The sequence below is a fragment of the Cetorhinus maximus genome, chromosome 17 (assembly GCF_964194155.1).
Source record: "Cetorhinus maximus chromosome 17, sCetMax3.hap1.1, whole genome shotgun sequence".
Taxonomy (NCBI): domain Eukaryota; kingdom Metazoa; phylum Chordata; class Chondrichthyes; order Lamniformes; family Cetorhinidae; genus Cetorhinus; species Cetorhinus maximus.
In genome coordinates, this window is record NC_135895.1 from 17,562,465 (window position 1) to 17,582,312 (window position 19,848).

General features: G+C 43.8%; 1 protein-coding gene across 3 annotated transcripts in view; it reads right to left on the reverse strand.

The window, feature by feature from the left end:
• The window catches only part of tgfbr3 (transforming growth factor, beta receptor III), a 229,428-nt gene that overhangs the window by 21,157 nt on the left and 188,423 nt on the right, over nucleotides 1-19,848 (reverse strand). For all 3 annotated transcript variants that reach the window (XM_078560778.1, XM_078560776.1, XM_078560777.1), the window contains exons 10-14: nucleotides 19,190-19,342; nucleotides 17,950-18,075; nucleotides 16,029-16,208; nucleotides 3,029-3,337; nucleotides 919-1,048 (exon numbers count right to left, since the gene is read on the reverse strand). In XM_078560778.1, coding sequence (XP_078416904.1) covers nucleotides 919-1,048; nucleotides 3,029-3,337; nucleotides 16,029-16,208; nucleotides 17,950-18,075; nucleotides 19,190-19,342 — 898 coding nt within the window. The remainder of the gene's footprint in view (nucleotides 1-918; nucleotides 1,049-3,028; nucleotides 3,338-16,028; nucleotides 16,209-17,949; nucleotides 18,076-19,189; nucleotides 19,343-19,848) is intronic.

Consider the following 19,848-nt stretch of genomic DNA (forward strand, 5'->3'; position numbering starts at 1 on the left):
TAAAACTTTCTGAAGCCCCCTTCCCCCCAGTCACTTCGCTTACCAGCTCTAACCTGCACGTTCCTTGTTATTTTCCTTGGGATGTTTTGCATGCTGAGTGCTACAAATGCAATTTGTTGTTCTTGTCAGAAACTACAGTCCAATGAAGACTACTTATACTTATTCAAATAAAATTCGGATAATTGAAGAATAGCTTCTACTTAAAACAAATACAAATTGTTGAAACATATTACATCTCATTTTACCAGAGGGACCATTATTGTATGCTTAGTTTGGTGAAAGTAATTACCTAAATCATGGTTCTTATGCCTTAATAGTGCAAAGCCACAATGAACAGCAAAAATAACTTTCCTATTAGTCAATTCAATTATCCGTCTAAATGCACAAATAATAGCAGATCTAAAAAAAACATATCTGGCCATAATTCCAGTATATGGCAAGGATAATAAAAGTCTTTTACTGAGCAATTTAATTTCTGTACATTTGAGTCTCGTGTCCTTAACACACTAGACATGAAACAGAAAACATTGATGACAATCTGTATTTATATAACCCCTTTAATATTGTAAAATATTCTTAGGTGCTTTACAGGAGCATAATCTTACAAAAATTGAAAGAACCAAAGGACCTTTTATGATAGATGATTAAAAGCTTGGTCAGAGGAAGGTTTTATGGACTGTCTTAAAGGGGGAGAGAGACATGGAGAGGTGGAAAGATTTAGGGAGGGAATTGCCGAGCTTAAGGTTGAGGCAGTGGAAGCTATAGCTGCTAATGGTGGGGCAAAGGGAGCGGGGGATGCATAAGGGGCCAGAACTGGAAAAATGCAATTACTGTTTACATAATTCAATGTACATTACTGATTATATGAACCAATGGACACTAATGTACACTACTTTCAGATTTTTGTTGCTGGCTTACCTTGTGTGTTAGGTAGATTCATTCTTCCACGAATAACAGCCAATGGCTTGGTAAAGGATTGTCTGTTTCTCATCATAGCCATTATTATTTGCAAATTCACATTTATACAAGCTTCATCAGGAGGAATGCACTGCAGCATGAAATAAATGCACCAAGTGAGATCAAGTATGTACAAACGCAACAGTTGCAATGCAAATGTGTTATCAGCAATATGAGTTAAATGTTTTATCACTGATGTTTATGAATTGATATATGTGATGACAATGAATGGCTTTTTGATGTCAATTCTGGCAAAACGATCTACCTGAAATATTTTAAGGGCATGAACTTACATTTATTCTCTTTCTACAAAAGTAATAAGCTATTAGTCTGTGAAATTCTGTACAGATTGGTTAATTGCACAATTTACATGTGTTTAGTTAATATTTTTGGTCAATATTTATATTGTAAAATAGAAATTTAATAAATCACAACATAATCTAAATCAAACCCAGTAAAGTTTCTTGATAGTACAGGACTTGAGTATTGCTGAAAAAGAGAGACATGCTGTCGAAACTTTTTGTCTTGCTTCCTCAGGTCAGACTCAAGAATGCCAAATTTCAAAGGAAACATCAATTTATACTGCATGAGAAAAGGGGTGCTGATTGGTTGGCAAGTTGGCTCTGACTGGTCGAGACACTGACACAGCAAATACACCAGGGAGCTATTGTTCCCCTCATGCTTGCCAGCCAATCAGCAAACCTACAGTAATTTGTTTAGAAACATAGAAACTATGAGTAGCAGGAGGCCATTCGGCCCTTCAAGCCTGCTCTGCCATTCAACATGATCATGGCTGATCCTCTATCTCAACGCCATATTCCCGCTTTCTCTCCATACCCCTTGATGCCCCTAATATCCAAAAAATTATCAATTTCTTTCTTGAATATACTCAGTGACCCGTCCTCCACAGCCTTCTGTGATCGAGAATTCCACAGGTTGACCACCTTCTGAGTGGAGAAATTTTTCCTCATCTCAGTCCTAAATGGCCTGCCCCGTATCCTGAGACTGTGGCCCCTGGTCGTAGACTCCCCAACCAGGGGAAACGTCTTCCCTGTATCCAGTCTGTCTAGCCCTGTTAGAATTTTATACGTTTCAATCAGATCCCCTCTCATTCTTCTAAACTCTAGTGAATACAGACCCAGTCAAACCAATCTCTCCTCATACGACGGTCCTGCCATCCCCGGTATCAGCCTTGTGAACCTTCGCTGCACTCCCTTTATGGCAAGTATATCCTTTCTTAGGTAGGGAGACCAACACTGCACGTAATACTCCAGGTGTGGTCTCACCAAGGCCCAGTATAACTGGAGTAAGACATCCCTACTTCTGAACTCAAATCCTCTTGTAATGAAGGCCAACGTACCATTTGCCTTCCTAATTGCTTCCTGCATCTGCCTGTTTACTTTCATTCACTGGTATAAAAGGACACACAGATCGTTTTATACATCCACATTTCCCAATATATCACCATTTAAATAATACTCTGCCTTTCTGTTTTTCACACTGACGTATATAACTTCACATTTTTCCATGTTATACTGCATTGCCATGTGTTTGCCTACACACACATTTCTAAATCGCCTTGAAGCCTCCTTGCATCCTCCTCACAATCCTGCCCAGTTTTGTGTCGTCAGCAAACTTAGAAATATTGCATTTGGTTCCCTCATCCAAATCATTTATATATATCGTGAATAGCTGGGGCCCAAGTACCGATCCCTGCAGTACACCACTAGTCACTGCCTGCCACCCATAAAAAGGCTCATTTATTCCCACTCTCTGTTTCCGGTCTGTCAACCAATTCTCAATCCATGCCAGTATATCACCCCTAATCCCATGTGTTTTAATTTTGCCCACTAGCCTCTTAGGATAAAGCGTGTGTTATCTTCAACTGGATAAATGCCCGAAAACCTTCTAACTTAGGCGTTACTGGACACAGATAAGTAAATTTAATTATTCTGACACTCTGAAGAAACATCTAACTTGTGTAAATAGCCTTCATTTTGCATCTTGCTTGAACATATCATCTTTCAATCTCAATAGCTGAAATAATTTTATATTTAGAAATATGGCAAACCTTAGGAAGATTAGGAAATCCTTGGCTTTCAGTATCCTTTTTGCTGCATAATGTAATTTCACAATGCAGGAAGACTAAGGATATGTTGTAGACTGGCTTAAACACAAAGCTGAACCTCTTTTTTTCCATCTCTGCATGAGGCACCAGGAAATCGAGCTTCTGAGAACTGTAGAATTTCACAGAATCCTCCTTCGGACAAATGTTTTCAATAATGCTGTAGTCTGAATAGGCAACAGGGTCCGATGATGGAGAAATGTAGCAGGTCTGGATAACAAAGCTAAGTTCTGGGTCAGATTTGGTAACAGATACCTAAATCCGTGTGATGGAAGAAAAAATAATAATTTCTTATTAGAATACTTTGAAGTCACAACTTCTTCAAATTGGCAAGTCAGCCTGAAAGAGGAAAAAAATTCTAGAGACCTTGTCTTTTCCCATTCTTTGTTGAAAAAGACGCACCCTTATCCTAATTCACTCTCTAGCAGAAACATTAATTTTACTGTCATCATGGAGACCCTTCGGGTGAATATCCCTCACTGCTTGTCTGCTCCCGTAATGTTACTGTTGGGGAGAGTTCATGGAGCACCTCTGTAGTAGTGAATAACAGGGCACAATTTCAGATTGGCCTTAGGGCCATTTGCACACCATCAGCTGGAGATTGTTACGATCCTTGGCCAGACCCTGGGGCATGGGGGGAGATCCTGTTAGGGACCAATAGCGTTTTGTTTGAAGTAAATAAAGGTTGAGATTCAAGGCACCTGCTTTTGGAATAAAGCCACAAGATTCCACGGGTTTTGAACAAACAAAAACAAATTTTACTATACGAGTTCAGAAAGATAAAACAATTTACAATATGTATCTTACACTCTAACATTCAGGGTAAGTCTGAGGTACTTGTGATTTAACAAACTGTGGTTGAACACACCACACTACAGAGTAAATGACAGATGCAACCAAGACAGAGTCCATAGGTTTCTCAGGGAATCTCCCAGGAGATAATCCCACTGAAACTTTGGGCAGAATCGTCCCAGATGTGTACTAAGTGTGGCCACGGGTGGGAAAAAGAACCTTTTACCCACTGGCCGCAATGCCAGCTTTTCACGGCGTAATGTCTCAATCCCGTCTCATTAATCATGCATTCCCTGGAAACTGGCCATTGTGCTGTGAGATGGCCTCCGATTTGCCTGCCAGGCAGTCACCTTGCCTCTTCCTCACGCCGGGCGCCACACTTAAAGCGCAGCCACGGGCACACCTCTCAGGGCTTCCGGCCCAGGACTGTTACACAGAAGACATGGCCTCGAAAGGAAAGAAGACTGCAGCCTCCTAATTCAGTGACGCGTCCCTGGAATGCCTTTTAGAAGCCATGGAGGCTCGTCGTGATGCCCTCTATCCCTGCTCTGGGAGAAGGCCAGGAAGCAAGGTGACAAATCCAGCATGGAAAGCAGCGGTGGTCAGTGCCAATGCCCTGTAAAAAGAGGACAGCCACCCAGTGCCAAAAGAGGATGAATGGTTTCATCCGTTCTGCCAGGATATATCATCGTCTCATCACTCTCAACTCACACACTCACAAACCCATCATGCACCCACAGGGATCTTACACCTCAAGAGACAACACTACTAACTCTCACACACACCCTCATATCTCCATCAGGCTTATATCCTCTCAAGCTTGTGTCCTCATTCCATTCATGGCTCCACTCGCTGGACAAACATTCCATGCAGTGCCATGTGTCCTGCTCACACTCTCTCCATCTGTTTTCATGCAGGAGAAGTGGGCTGACAACAGCAGGGGAGGTCCCAGACCAGGGGTGGAGGGGCTCACATCAGGCCCCTCACTCGCCTTGAGGAGCGTGACATTGCACTAACTGGTGAGGGCATGGGCCATGCTTGTGGCAACGGTGGGATCGGTAGCGAACACCCATGTGAGGATCCTGCACCACATCATACCTCTCTCAACACAAATGTGAGTGCTCTCTCTCCTGTTAGTGTCTCTGCTGCCATGCACTAATTATCTCTACTTTGGTTCCCAGGGAGTTCTGCCAAGTGACCAACATCTTCAGCCAGCCAGTCCCTCAGCTCCATCCAGGTACTCACCTCCAGTTAAGAGAACACCTCCTCCATTGAAGAGCTGGAAATAAGCAGCCTGGAAGATCTGTCACAGCACTTACCAAAAACCTTCAACAGCACAGAGGCACACACTTTGGTGGGACCTAGATCTAGAGCAGGCTTGGGTTCACAATCTGGTGGGTATCGAACGGACACATGTCCGCAGCAGAAAGAGGTAGGTTCAGCCAAGCTCCCCCATCACTTGGAGGACTGCTGGGGAAGAGGCATCTGTGAGGTCCAAGTCAGATGATGAGCCTCTGGATTGGGCCTTCCAACTCATCATTGAGAGTCAGCAGAAGGCGGGGAACATCATGCAGAGCTGTTGAAAGCCCTCAATAGAGTGGCATGCAAGTCTCAGGAGTGCGTTTGCCTGCTCTCTGATGAAGTAGTGCCCGCACGTATGCAAATGGAGATCTCCATGGGAAGGACGGTGGACGCCATGGAGACCCTGGTCCAGCAGAGATGCGCACAGGCCTGCACTCCATCACGGTAGCCATGGGTGACTTGCTGCACTGGCAACGTGAGAGGGAAAAGGGGCACTGCGGCGGAAAAGGGGACGGCTGCTGGACACCCCTGGGTCATCCACTCAGGAATGCCAGAGGCTGTCCTCTCCCTCAGAGTCCCCTTTGCCTGTGACCCCCATCAACCTCGTCCTCTGTCACCACAGAGGGAGCAGCTGGCACACAGGAGAACAGCCAAAGCAAGTTGGAACCCCCAAGGCCTTAGCTCTCCAAAGGACCCATGCCAAAGTCATCAGAGGCAACAGGGCCAACCATTGCACAGGCTGTCTCCACCCCTGCTGCAGATGTCAGGGCAGCACCTAGAAGTGTTAGGACTAAAAAATTTAAGAAATTCTGATCACAATTGGTTGCACGGATGAACACATTTGTCACTTTATAATATGAAAATGTATTCTCTTTCACTGAATAATGTGTAATGGTGTCTTTCAGCTTCATTGACAGGCTTCGTGAGTCCTCCCACTGCATCCTCCCCCTCCCTGACTTGCAGGTTAGCTGCATGCAGCCAGCCTACAAGTGACTCTGGAGGGAGAAGTGTGTGTGTGGCAGGGCCTTTCGGAGCCTCGTGCAAGCACTCTGTCACATATGCGGATCCTTCCTCCATCACACTCATCTCAACGCTCTGAACATTTTCAATGCTGCCTGCTTCGGTTATCCATCTGAGCTAACCCGCATCTCTGCCCACCATCTGATCACACTCCCAAGCAGCACCTCTTCCCGCCTAAAACGAGTCTCCTTTCACTTTCGGTTTTAAAAGCATGGTGCATGTAACATTTGTCTTTAGCTCCCCTGTCCCCAGTCACCCATGTTCTTTTCCCACATCATGGTTGAGCCCTCTGGCATCACCTTCCACCTCCTCGCTGCCACCTACCAGCCAGAACCCTTTTCTTTCGGAGATACCAAGGTGAACGTGCACATCCCCTACCTTCCTGAAAGTCCCACCCCTATCCACATTGACCTCCTCCTCCTCACCCCTAGGATCCGTGTCTGCATCCAAGTCCCCACCAACCACAATCGCCATCGCTTCTACCGATACCGTCGCACCCTCACCCTCCCAGCCTAGCAGCTCACTCTGCCCTCTCTCATTTTCACTATTACCTCCTACCACGGCCATTCTCAGTTTTCTCTCAGCAGGCAATCATCAACTCCACAGACCCCTCCTTTGCACGTTCGCCTGGACATTCCAACCCTTACTCTTTCCTCCAGCCGGACTCCTTCCTTCCTCCTTACTCTTTCCTGCTTCCGGACTGCTTCCTCCCCCCTTACTCTTTCCACCGCTGGACTCTCCCGCCTCAGAACTACTTCCGCCCCCTTACTCTTTCCACCGCTGGACTCTCCCGCCTCAGAACTACTTCCGCTCCCGGACTCCTTTCCCCCTCCTGACCCCTTCTCCCCTGCTTACTCCTTCCTCCACCCTTTCTCTTCCTCCCCCCTGGACTCCTTCCCCCTCCTTACTCCTTCCTCTACCCTTTCTCCTTCCTCCACCCTTACTCCTTCCTCCACCCTCCGAACTCTTTCCACCACCCGAAGTCCTGCCCCCCTCTGAACTCCTTCCCTTACACATTCCTCTCCCCTTACACCTACCTTCCCATGTTGCCGTATTCTCCCCCGTTACACCCTCCTCCCGTACTCCCTCCCCCTCCCAACATCACACCCCTGACACCATCGTTTCCCCTCCCAACCTCATCCCCTTGGCACCATCATTCCCCCCTCCCAACTACACAAGCCCCCCCAACCCCACCACCATCACACCTTCCTCTCCCAGTCAGGCCTAGGCCTTCTTCTCCCAGTCCCCTGGTAGGCCTTCCTCTCCCAGTCCCCTGGTACACCTTCCTCTCCCAGTCAAACCTACACCTTACCCTCCACCCCTCGACACTCATCTGTTGCAGACCATGGCCAAGACGCTGATGTCGCAAAGCAGACCCTCAAGGTGACCTTCCATCTTATGTGAGCTGCTTTGCGGCACAGCCATGTCCAAGAGAATCCATCCAGCGTGCGATGCACATTCCTCCAGGGTCCCATTGCTGTAGGGCTCCAACGTCTTCTGCTCCTTGTATGTCCGTGATGTGAGTGAGGCCCTGCCGGTAAGTCCCGACTTCTGTATGTCACACGTGTCAAGACGTGTTCTGCACTAGCGTGTTTCCCCACCGATGTGGGTGGTAACTTTGACATGGGGGAATGGTGAGCTGGACTTATAATGATATGCAGATGTGCTACATTGAAGTTCCCGATGTGCGGCGGCAGAAAACGAGGCCCACCAATTATGGACAGAGCGGACGATTGCAAACTGGTTTCACAATGCCGCAAAACCGATTTCTGACCTTCCCGCCTTATTGTCCGCTCACGCTTGCCATGATGCCCGATGCCAGCGAGCATGGAAAATTCTGCCTTTCGTCTTTCTCATGAGGGTTTCCAATCTCCACCTTTGAAAATCCTGCCTTGGAATTCTCTTCAAACATCTCTCCCAGTCTCACGGCTTTAACAATGACCCACCTTGCAGGGTTTCAATCATGCCTTCCGAGATTCCTTCTCCCTGGATTCCCGAGTGACTCAACCCTAGCTCACAAGCACACTTTCAGACCTATGGCTGTGCCAAGCATAACACCACTGCTCCAAAGGGGTACCTTTGTACCTTTGCCCCAATGGCCTACAGTATAGAGTCAGCCTTTTCTTTAATTTGGAGCCTATTTCTTTGCTCCCTTCTTTTAACTTATTTATTCCTGTCCCTGTATATGTTGACACTTCTAGGCTAGCAAACTGCCTCAAACTGTCTCCCTGAAGAGTTGTTCACTGACCCTTGAACTGATCTGGGAACCTATCAAAACACTCCCAGAGGGTCCCACCCTTGTTACTAGGCAGGAACCAATGTAACCAGAATTGGAACATCTTATACCTTTGAATGTTACATTGTCCATGGATCAATGGGTTTCATGACAAGAAGCAGATCAAAAGTATAATGCCTTATGCAAAGGCCAATGTGCATGGAATGGAACCAGATCTCAATCATGCCTAACTCAGAAAATGACAATGTTATACTTTCTTAATACTACTTTGAAATTGATGGAATAATGTGGCTGACATCATTCTGTTGTCGGTCAGAAAAGAGTAATAATGTTCAAAGTGTTATGAACAATGTATAATTTTTAAGTTGAATATATATACATTTGTGTGTTAAGAAAGGCAAAATGGTTTCAGTTTCATTTAGGTTATCTGTGAGCCTTGGTGCCTGGGAGTCTGGCTAGACTCCTGACTAAAAGGTCAGGTCTTTTGGGCTTTTATAACCCCCGAAGTTGAAGAGATGGGTTAAATGTTTATTGATTCTGGAAAAAAAACACAAAGTAGAAAAACTTTACTGTTGCCTAGCGACAGTGATCAAGTGACAAAGACAGAGAAAAGGCAGGGGAAAAAGGAGAGTTCAGTGTATGTCAGAGAGAGAGGACAGGAATTTTAAGCTCTCTGATAAGAAAAACGACAAGGCTGTTGGGACAATAGTTAACTGAATAATCAGTTCTAGGACTCATTAAAGTTTGAGTTTAGGGAACTCATTTTGTTTCCTCTGTAGTTGAAGAAACAGTGGGTTTAGAGTGCGGTTTTTGGATGTCTCGGGGAGAGATACAAGTTGGGTGAGAAGCATCAAGTGAATGCTCAGGAGTTCACCAGAAGAAAACCGTTTGCAACCATGCCAGTCCCAGGCAAGAAGCCTTTGTGTCAAGGTAGTGGTAACTTTTCACTGGTTTATGTGTCCATAAAAATATTGCTGGGGTAAAGGAATAGGTGAATTTGAATTGTCTTGTGTTTATATTGAGGTCTTTCCAATCTTTTTGTCTGGTGTAATAAAGTTAATTTTTCTTGATTAATAAATATTATATTCTTTGTATTAAAAGTTCATCTGCAGACTCGTGTGAATTTGTTCAGTAACTTAACTCCACAGTTTCTAAAAAGTTAGAATTTATCAAGCCAGGTTTCACTCTGGGATCTGACTTGTCCAGTATTAACAGCAGCTGGAATCATAACAAAAAGCATCTAGAGATGGCAGCTGGTTTTGTGAAGGTGCAGCTAGCCTTTATTTTGGTGTTTCTGCCTGATACTAATTTGTTTGGTTAGATCATCATGTCCTTAATATGCTGCTGATGAATGAATCTACATGTATGTGAACATGTCAACATGTCATGTCAAACATTTAGAATGGTTTTAGTTGTGATCACATGTCCAGATCAAATGACTCAATAGACAACCAAGAGGTTGCTGTTCATACCATACTTGGGCAGTAATAACTAATATTCTCATTGCCTACTGACAAAAAACTTTGTAAGTCTAGTGGACTCATATTGAGGTACTAATTTTTCCTGTGTCACCAGTCTATTCTTTTGCTTGCCTATTTCCCTGTGGATATAGTGAATGGGGCAGTGTGAGAATAATCGGTTACACAGATCTTAAACTTAATGCAAATACAAAATACCGCAGTTGCTGGAAATCTGAAATAAAAACGAAAAATGCTGGAAATACTCAGCAGGTCAGAGAGCATCTGTGTAGAGAGAGAGAGAGAGTTAACGTTTCAATCAATGACCTTTCATCAGAACCGGGTTTTGGATCAAAGGCCATCAACCTGGGGGAGGTGGTGTCATAGTGATAATGTCACTGGGCTAGTAAAGCAGAGGCCCAGGCTAATGATCTGGGGACAGGTGCTCAAATACCACCATGGCAGCCTGTGGAATTTAAATTCGATTAATAAATCTGGAATTAAAAGCTAGTCTGAATAATGGAGGCCATGAAATGATTGTTGTTAAAACCCACCTGGTTCACTAGCCTTTTAGGGAAGGGAATCTGCTGTGCTTACCTGGTCTGGCCTCATGTGACGCCACACCCACAGCAAGAGTGGTTAACCCTTAAACGCCCTCAGAAATGGCCTAAGAAACCGGTTGGACAACCCAACATTGATCGAAGCACCAGAAATAACAAATGCATACCCAGCCCTGTTGACCCTGGTATCAACCCTGGCTCAATGAAGAGTGCAGGGGGCATGCCAGGAGCAGCACCAGGCACCTAAACAAAAGGTGTTAACCTGGTGAAGCTACAGCATAGGGCTATTTGCATGCCAAACAGCGGAAGCAGCATGCAACAGAGCTAAGCAACCCCACAAATAACAGACCAAACCTACAGTCCTACCACATTCAGTCATGAATGGTGGTGGATAATTAAATGGCTAACTAGAGGAGGAGGCTCCACAAACATCCCCATCCTCAATGATGAGGGAGCCCAGCACATTAGTGTAAAAGAGAATACTGAAGCATTTGCAACCATATTCAGCCAGAAGTGCTGAGTGGATGGTCTCCGGCATCATAGATGCCAGTCTTCAAACAATTCGATTCACTCCACGTGATATCAAGAAACGGCGAAAGGCACTGGATGTGGTAAAGGTTATGGGCCCTGACGACATTCCAGCAATTGTACTGAAGACTTGAGCTCCAGAACTAGGCATGCCCCTAGCCAAGCTGTTCCCGTACAGCTACAACATTGGCACCTACTTGGCAATGTGAAAAATAGCCCAGGTGTGTGTCCTGTACACAAAAAGCAGGACAAATCCAACCAGGTCAATCACTGCCCCATCAGTTTACTCTCAATCATCAACAAAGGATTGGAATGGGTCATCATAAGTGCTATCGAGTGGCATTTGCTCACATATAACCTGCTCATTGACGCTCAGTTTGAGTTCCGCTAGGACCACTCAGCTCCTGACCTCATTAAAGCATTGGTCCAAACATGGACAAAAGAGTTGGACCCAAGAGGTGAGGAGAGAGTGACTACCCTTGACATCAAGGCAGCATTCGACCAATTGCATCAAGGAGCTCTAGCAAAACTGAGGTCAATGGGAATCGGGGGAAAACTCTCCACTGGTTGGGGTCAAACCTAGCACAAAGGAAGATAGTTATGGTTGCTGGAGGTCAATCATCTCAGTCCCAGGACATCATTGCAGGAGTACTTCAGGGTAGTGTCCTAGGCCCAACCATCTTCAGTTGCTTCATCAATGACCTTCCCTCCATCATAAGGTCAGAAGTGGGGATGTTCGCTGATAACTGCACTATGTTCAGCACCATTCACGATTCCTCAGATACTGAAGCATTGCATGTCCATATTCAGCAAGACCTGGGCAACATTCAGGCTTGGGCTGATAAGTGGCAAGTTACGTTCGCGCCACACAAGTGCCAGGCAATGAATCTCTAACAAGAGAGAATCCAACCATCTCCCCATGACATTCAATGGCATTACCATCGCTGAATCCCCCACTATCAACATCCTGGGAATTACCACTGACCAGGAACTGAACTGGACCAGCCATATAAATACTATGGCTATATGAACAAGTCAGAGGCTGGGAATTCTGCAGCGAGTTCTTTGAAAGAGCAATATGTGCTGTGGATAAAGGAGAGCCCTGTAGATGTAATGTACTTGGATTTCCAGAAGGCATTTGATAAGATCCCACAACGAAGGGTTATTGCGGAAAATAAAAGCTCATGGTGTAGGGGGTAACATATTAGCCTGGACAGCGAATTGGCTGGCTGGCAGAAAACAGAGTGTATGCATAAATGGGTCTTTTTCTGACTGGCAGGTTGTGACGAGTAGAGTCCCGCAGGGGTCTGTGCTGGGGCCTCAACTTCTTACAATTTACATCAATGACTTATATGAGGGGAGCGAAGGCATGATAGCTAAGTGTGCAGATGTCACAAAGATAGGTAGGAAAGTATGTTGTGAAGAAGACATAAGGAGTTTGCAGACGAATGTAGATAATATGAGTGAGTGGGCAAAAGTCTGTCAGATAGAGTACAATGTGGGAAAATGTGAATTTGTTCCCTTTGGCTGGAAGAATAAAAAAGCAGAGTAGTACTTAAATGGAGAACGACTGCAGGATTCTGAGGTGCAGGGGGGTCTAACAAGTTAGTACAGCAAATAATTGAGAAGGCTAATGGAATGCTATCCTTTATTACGAGAGGAATTGAACATAAAAGTAAGGGTGTTATGCTTCAGTTATACAGACCATGGGTGCAATCATTCTAGATTTGCACTATGTGCGCAGCAGGCGGGAAAATAGACGTTTTACCTGCAGGCCGGAGTGGCGGGTTTTCATGCCATTTCGTCCCATTCCTGCCTCATTAATTATGCAGCCACAGGAAACATGCTGTCTCACTGCTGGGCGGCTACTGATTTGCCTGCCATGCCATTACTTCGCAGCTACCTCACGCAGGGCACCATATATAAACGGAAATTACATGCACAGTTCTCAATGCTCGCAGCCCAGGAGGGCACTGGTGAAGGCATGACCCCAAAAGCCAAGAAAAGCACAGTCCCCCGATTCAGTGATGCATCCCTGGGATGCCTTCTGGACACTATGGAGGCCCGCTCCGATGTCCTCTACCCCCTCTCTGGCCACAGGAGGCCCATTAGTTTCACCACTCTGGTTTGGGAGGTGGTGGCAGAGGCAGTCAATGCCAATTCTGCACACAAGAGGTCGGCCATCCAGTGCAGAAAACGGATGAATGAGCTCATCCGTGCCAGCGGTGTAAGATTAAAGCTGGGAACTAAATATTCAAGGGTACTTGACTTTTTGAAAGGACAGGCAGGAAGGAAAGGGTGGTGGAGTAGCTTTGTTAGTATGAGATGGAATAAGTCCAATAGCAAGAAATGATCTTGGATTGGAAGATGTAGAATCCATATGGGTGGGGGTAAGAAATAATATGGGGAAGAAGACACTGGTGGGAGTAGTCTATAGGCCCCCTAACAGTAGCTATACTGTAGGACAGAGGATAAATCAGGAGATAATGAGGGCATGTAAAAAAGGCAGTACATCAACCATGGGTGGCTTTAATCTTCATATAGATTGGGAAATCAAATTGGCAGAGATAGCCACGAGCAAGAATTCATAGAGTGTATTCGGGAATGTTTCCTAGAACAATATGTTGTGGATCCATCCAGAGATCAGGCTATTTTGGATCTGGTAACGTGTAATGAGGCAGATTTAATAAATGATCTCAGTGTAAAAGATCCCCTAGGAAATTTGTTGAATCGGTGTGCAATCAAGCCAATTCGCCCACATGATCCAGCGCGGGGGGTGGGGACGATGATTCTGGTGAGCAGGGTCTATAGTTAGATGCAAATGTACTGAAATGACGTTGCCGACATCCAGCGGCAGGAGATGCGGCCCACCATTGATGGGCGGAGTGGACAATCACAAACTAGTTTCATGACAGCGTAACACCGATCGTATGAATAACTCACCTCTCGACGCCAACAGGGGCTGAAAATTCTGGCCCACATCTTGAATATTGTGTGCAGTTTTGGTCTCCTTGTTTGAAGAAGGATGTAAATGCATTGGAGGTGGTGCAGAGGAGATTTACTAGATTGATACCTGGAATGAGCGCGTTGCCTTATGAGGATAGGTTGGACAGGCTGGGCTTATTTCTACTGGAGTTTAGAAAAGCGAGGGGTGACTTGATTGAACTGTATAAGATCCTTAATGGTCTTGACAAGGTGGTTGTGGAGAGAATGTTTCCTCTTGTGGGTGAGTCCAGAGCCAGAGGGCACTGTTTTAAAATTAGGGGTCGCCTAATTTTCTCTCAGATGGTTATGCGACTTTGGAACTCTCTGCCTCAGAAGGCAGTGGAAGCGGGGTCAATGAATATTTTTAAGGCAGATGTTCGGCAAGGAAATCAAAGGTTGTCAGGGGTAGATGGGAGTTTAGAACTAGAAACACAAATGGATCAGCCATGATTTTATTGAATAGCGGAGCAGGCTCAAAGGGCCGAATGGCCTACTTCTGCTCCTATTTCACATGTTTGTATGAGTAACTCACCTCCAGACTCCCCAAAGCCTTACCACCATCTACAAAGCACAAGTCAGGAGTGTGAGGGAATACTCTCCACTTGCTTGGATGAGTGTAGCTCCAACAACACCCAAGAAGCTTGACACCAACCATGACAAAGCAGCCCACTTAACTGACACTCCATTCATCACCTTCAACATTCAATCCCCCCACCACCGACGCACAGTGGCAGCTGTATGCACAATCTTCAAGATGCACTGCAGCAACTCACCAAGGCTCCTTCAACAGCACTTTCCGAAACTGTGACCTCAACCATCTAAAAGGACAAAGGGGGCAGACACAAGGGAACACCACTACCTCCAAGTTCCCCACCCAGCTACATACCATTCTGACTGTTGTTGGGTCAAAATCCTAACTCTTTCCCTAATAGCACTGTGGGTGTACCTTCACCACATGGACTGCAGCGGTTCAAGAAGGCAGCTCACCACCACTTTCTCAAGGGCAATTAGGGATGGGCAATGAATGCTGGCGCCAGTGATGCCCACATCCTGTGGAAGAATAAAAAAAAGCTACCTAACCTGCTGGGTATTTCCAGTGTTTTTGTTCTTATTTAAGATCCTAACCTTTTTTTTAAACTGTTTAAATACAAACAAAGTATTGTACCAGTATTCACCATCATTGAATTGTAGATAAGTTTAATATTTTTATAATCTGAGTGCAATAGTTCAACAATGTGGTATTTACCCTTCTCCAAAATGGACAGGGGAATGCGGTGGGCAGTGCACATGGTCTCCTGTGTAAAATATCATGGTAAGCTGGTAACTGTACTCCTTGTATGCCATGTTTTCGGCTGCAAGTTTTAGTTCACTGGTGATACTGGTTTCCTTATGGAAATTGCCATTTGTTGTAAATGTAGGTTAGACCATTGGAAGAAAGTATTAAAGGTGTTCTCTTGGCTCTCATTCTCAACTCCTAGAAGCAGTGTATGATCATTCTATCTATAAATACACATTGGAACAATAGAAATAGGCACATTACACTAATAATAATTAAATTTACCCTTCAGCAGTTTGTGGGGAAATGGTACCCTTTTAAATTCACCATTATCAATAGATCATTAAGCAACTGAATGATCAGCCATTGCATTAATTTTGTTGAACATGAACTTGGTAAATTTGGGTGTTAATTGTAACACTATTTCACACCAATCAGCAATGCTACGAATGAGCAGAATGTAAATAAACAAACTGAGTATTGTACTAACAGGCTGGTGCAACATTTGTGGGGAAAATCGCTAGTTTCACAACTACCATTGCACACTGGAATGAAATTATGGTCAGCGTCATGCTTAGAAAAATCCCTTTGGTCAAACCCCCAATATAATTTTGGACTTATTGTTCCTACAATTTTCTCTGGCAAACCAAAGAAATTTAAACCACAAATTAACCATCTGTTCACTCAAATCCATGCACCAGTGCCAAAAGAAGAACTGCAATAGTTTAGCTAAAACCACAGCCTACACAATTCTTTAGCTCCATTTACGCAAGCATGCCAAGATGATTACCTCAACAAATAATGGGCGATTCTCTGAAACAGTGTGCATTCCTTGTGAGGGAGTACGGAACAGATCTGTGTTGTACAGCTCCATGTTCAAAGTTGCATTGTTGATTTGTGTCAGAGAAGGGAAAACAGAATGGGACGGCATTTCAGACTCCTTGCTAGGTGTGAAGTATGTACAGTTAAACTGAAACAAAAAGGAAATTATTCCTGAAATATCCACACAAGTTGCCATCAACAATTAAACTGTTTCTACAAATTCTAGTATACCACAAACTCCTTGGGGTAATTTAGCAACATATGAAATATGATTAAAATGTTCAATTAATCGAATAATCAGCTTTGAAAATTCTACAAAATCATAACTGCTACAACTTCTTTAATGTCCCTAGTCTGAGAAAATTAAACACTTCTCATCACTATTCAGGAAAACCTGTTGAAAGTCCGTGTGTGCGTGTCATTGCAAGGATAGGATCAGTCGTAGATATAACAGGCAGCATTTTGCATTTTGGGTCGAGATCCTGACATTAAAGGCATCCTGAAGTACTTGTCCCTGGCTGCAACCGCCTCCTCTGCCTCCCCATCTCCTGCAGGGAGGCTGTCTCCAGGCAGTTAGCTTCTGATAACTGACCTTAATTGGCCTTTAAATTACCTTAAGGTAGGTACCCACCTACTGCAGGCTGCCTGCCATCATTCTCACTCCCATATTGGGGTGCAAATCCTGCTTACACTCACTGTGCACAAATTAAGAAAATCCACTTGGGTGAGGTACCTATGGAACTGCAACCTAGTGGGCAGGATTTTACTCCCATGGGTGGGCACGTGCCCGACCCGACTGGGCGTAAAATAGCACGCAATGATGCCGGGCGAGCGCCCCGATGTCATCGCGCACTTGCGCGATATTTCAGTCAGTGGGTGTGCGCAAGACTCGGCAGCATGCCCGCCGACAGTCTAGAGGCCTGGTAAGGCCATTAATCAATTAATTAAAAGCTCCTTTTCGCTGCCCATCCAACCTTACGGTTTGCGGGCAGGTGAATCGGCCAAGCGGCCTTTGGATTTTTTAGGAAACATCATCCATGGGCAGGATGAGTTTTCCAACATTTATTAAAAAAAAATAAAATGTTTTGACAGCATTTTTACTATGTCCCTGTTGATATGAGTGAGTCCTATGTGATGGCATGTTTTTTACATTTTCAGAATCTTTATTTTTGATTTTATTATCCTTCAGCTCTCTGCCTTCAGGGAGCTTTCAGTGTGCGCTCCCCTTGCGCATACGCAGGCTTTTGCCCTCGCACTCCTCCCGCCCCCGTTAATTGGCCAGCCAGCGTGAAATCGCGGCCGGGGGCCGATCGAGGGCAGTGGTCTGTTTTCCGGCAGCTCCCTGGCCCGCCCGTCGCACCCGCCCAACGACCCGAAAATCCTGCCCTGTATGAAAGGTAAATGGATAGAAAATTGAACGAGGAGCTCATTTCAGAAAAGCCATGATAAGGTTGTGTTTGTAATAAATTACTCTCAAGTGATAGCTTGCAAATAATTATACAACTTATCGTTGCAGATCTCAAGTATGGAAACTGCCTTTTTAACATTAACATGGTATCGATGGGAACAGGGAAGAAACTAACCTATTAGATTTTATTATTTTGATTCTTCATCAACATTATTTATGCTGGTAATGACAGCCAAAAACTAAAACTGTAACATTAGCCCTCACTCTGCTCAATAAATAGGGTCTGCCTAAAGTTAGAACAAATTCTGTGGCCAGCAGGCGTAGGGTTAATAGTATTATCAATTCTTCTTTGTAGGAATGTGAATTTGAGAAGGCTGTTGTCCTTGCAAATATGCACATTTCTATGACCTTTAACCTGTACTGCTTGTACAAAGTGCTTCAGAATGTAAATAAAAAATACTATATACATTAAACTGCATACCAGAACAGTTTTCGGTCTGTTTCCAACTGGATCATCACCATCTCCGGGGAAGCCATTGTCTCCGGATTCTTCATTATCACCATGCCATCCACTTCCTTCAACAGGGTACTCTAACTCAATCACAATCTATCAAGGAAAATTTCAATGGTTTAGAAAAATTGTTTTGTATTGTTGATCTCCCAAAATATTGATCATTCATAATCAATAAGTAAAAGAAAATGTCTTTCTTTTCCTATAATCTGCATCAGTTTAAATTTGTACACACTCTGTTCTTCCAATGCATTGCTACTACTTATTTCACACTCTCCTCAACTTTCCATCAGTGGTCATTCCTTTATTATGCCCCTGCCATCTGTAACTTGTGCCATCAATCTTTTTGCCTTGCTAACTCCTTAAATTCTTACTTTATGACAGCATCTTTTGTTTCTCTCCCCATTTTTCTTCATCCTCTTTTTGCCTCCCATTCTGTGTCCATTGTTTTATGAAAAATACTGAGATGCAACTTTACATGCAGGTGCTGTAAAAATTATTGCTTTCCACTCTCTCCTTTGATTATATTTTACTTTTCTCTCTACTTCTCTCCCTATAGACCTCGAATACTTTCTTTCAACTTCTCTGCAACCATTTGTCTCTGATTCTTTAACCGTATGCCTGGTATCCTCTTTCTAGGCTGAGCAGGAACAACATGAAAGAAAAAAATAGCTTTACTATGTAGTAAAGTAAGCTTTGGTCAAGAGAAAAGTATTGGTTCATCTAAGCTACCGTTTAAATTTGTCATCAGGTTCCTGCTGTGATTATAGAATTGACAGTCCTGAATCCTAATTCTAACAAGAATTAATTGTTCCTTTTTATAAAAAGTATTAGGTAGGGGGGAAATTATCCGGTGCAGAGGGGGGTAAAGAATTCTGAAACTGCTTTTTGGTGGATAAAATCTAACTACTTAAGTTTTACTTAGGTTGTGTTATTGTATTTTAAGGAATTATTTGTTTACAATTCTTCTAACTAATAACTTCTACATAGCATATCATTTAAAAAACAGCAATTGTGTATTGGCGAAAATGCAAAAGTGAAGTAAACTTTTTTAAAAAGTAATAATCTTTCCCCAAGTGCAAATATTGGACATTTTTATCTTTAGTGGGAGCTAATACCCATTGGTGGACAATTGGAAGAACAAGATAAGAAATTAATTCAATCATCTGAAACAAATTTAAAAATGAACGTTATCTATTGTTTTGCTTACTGAGTTCAAATAAATGGTGGAACCATCTGTAGCAGAGTATTTAGTAGTTTCACAGCTTGTGAGTGAAGACTCCAAAATGTAATGTGTAGAGTTTTCCTTTGCTTTGCACTTTGGATCCAGTAAAGAAACTTGTGTTACTGCAGTTGCATCAGTCTAAAGAAAAGGTCACAAAACATATTAAAAATACACAATATCCTTGCTGTGTCCTGAGGATGTAATAACACTCCTCCCCTGAATAAACATGTCCATATTATGAATATAGTCCCTTTGCATTGGTGCTAGAATAATGGTCCTTTGCACCTGACAACTAACACATTTGTGATTTTATAGTATTGGTAATTTAAGTCTAGTGCTGTGGTGTGGTTGATGGGATTGCACAGGAGAAAACTTACACTGTTGGTGTTGCAGGCAGTGAATTCTGGAACACAACATAACTCTTCTGGCCATAGATAAGACCAAGTTGCAAATGGTGTAGCGAATGTGTTCCAGTGCATTTCATTTTTTTAAATAAAAAAAATTAAATAATTTTTCCCAAAACTAACTCATTTCTTTGAGACACAGAAGTTGAAAATCAAAATCATTTTCTTATCAACAAAGATACAGTCCAGATATTAAAAAAAAGCAAAGATTAATAAGGAGGGGAAATTAGAGTACGGGAG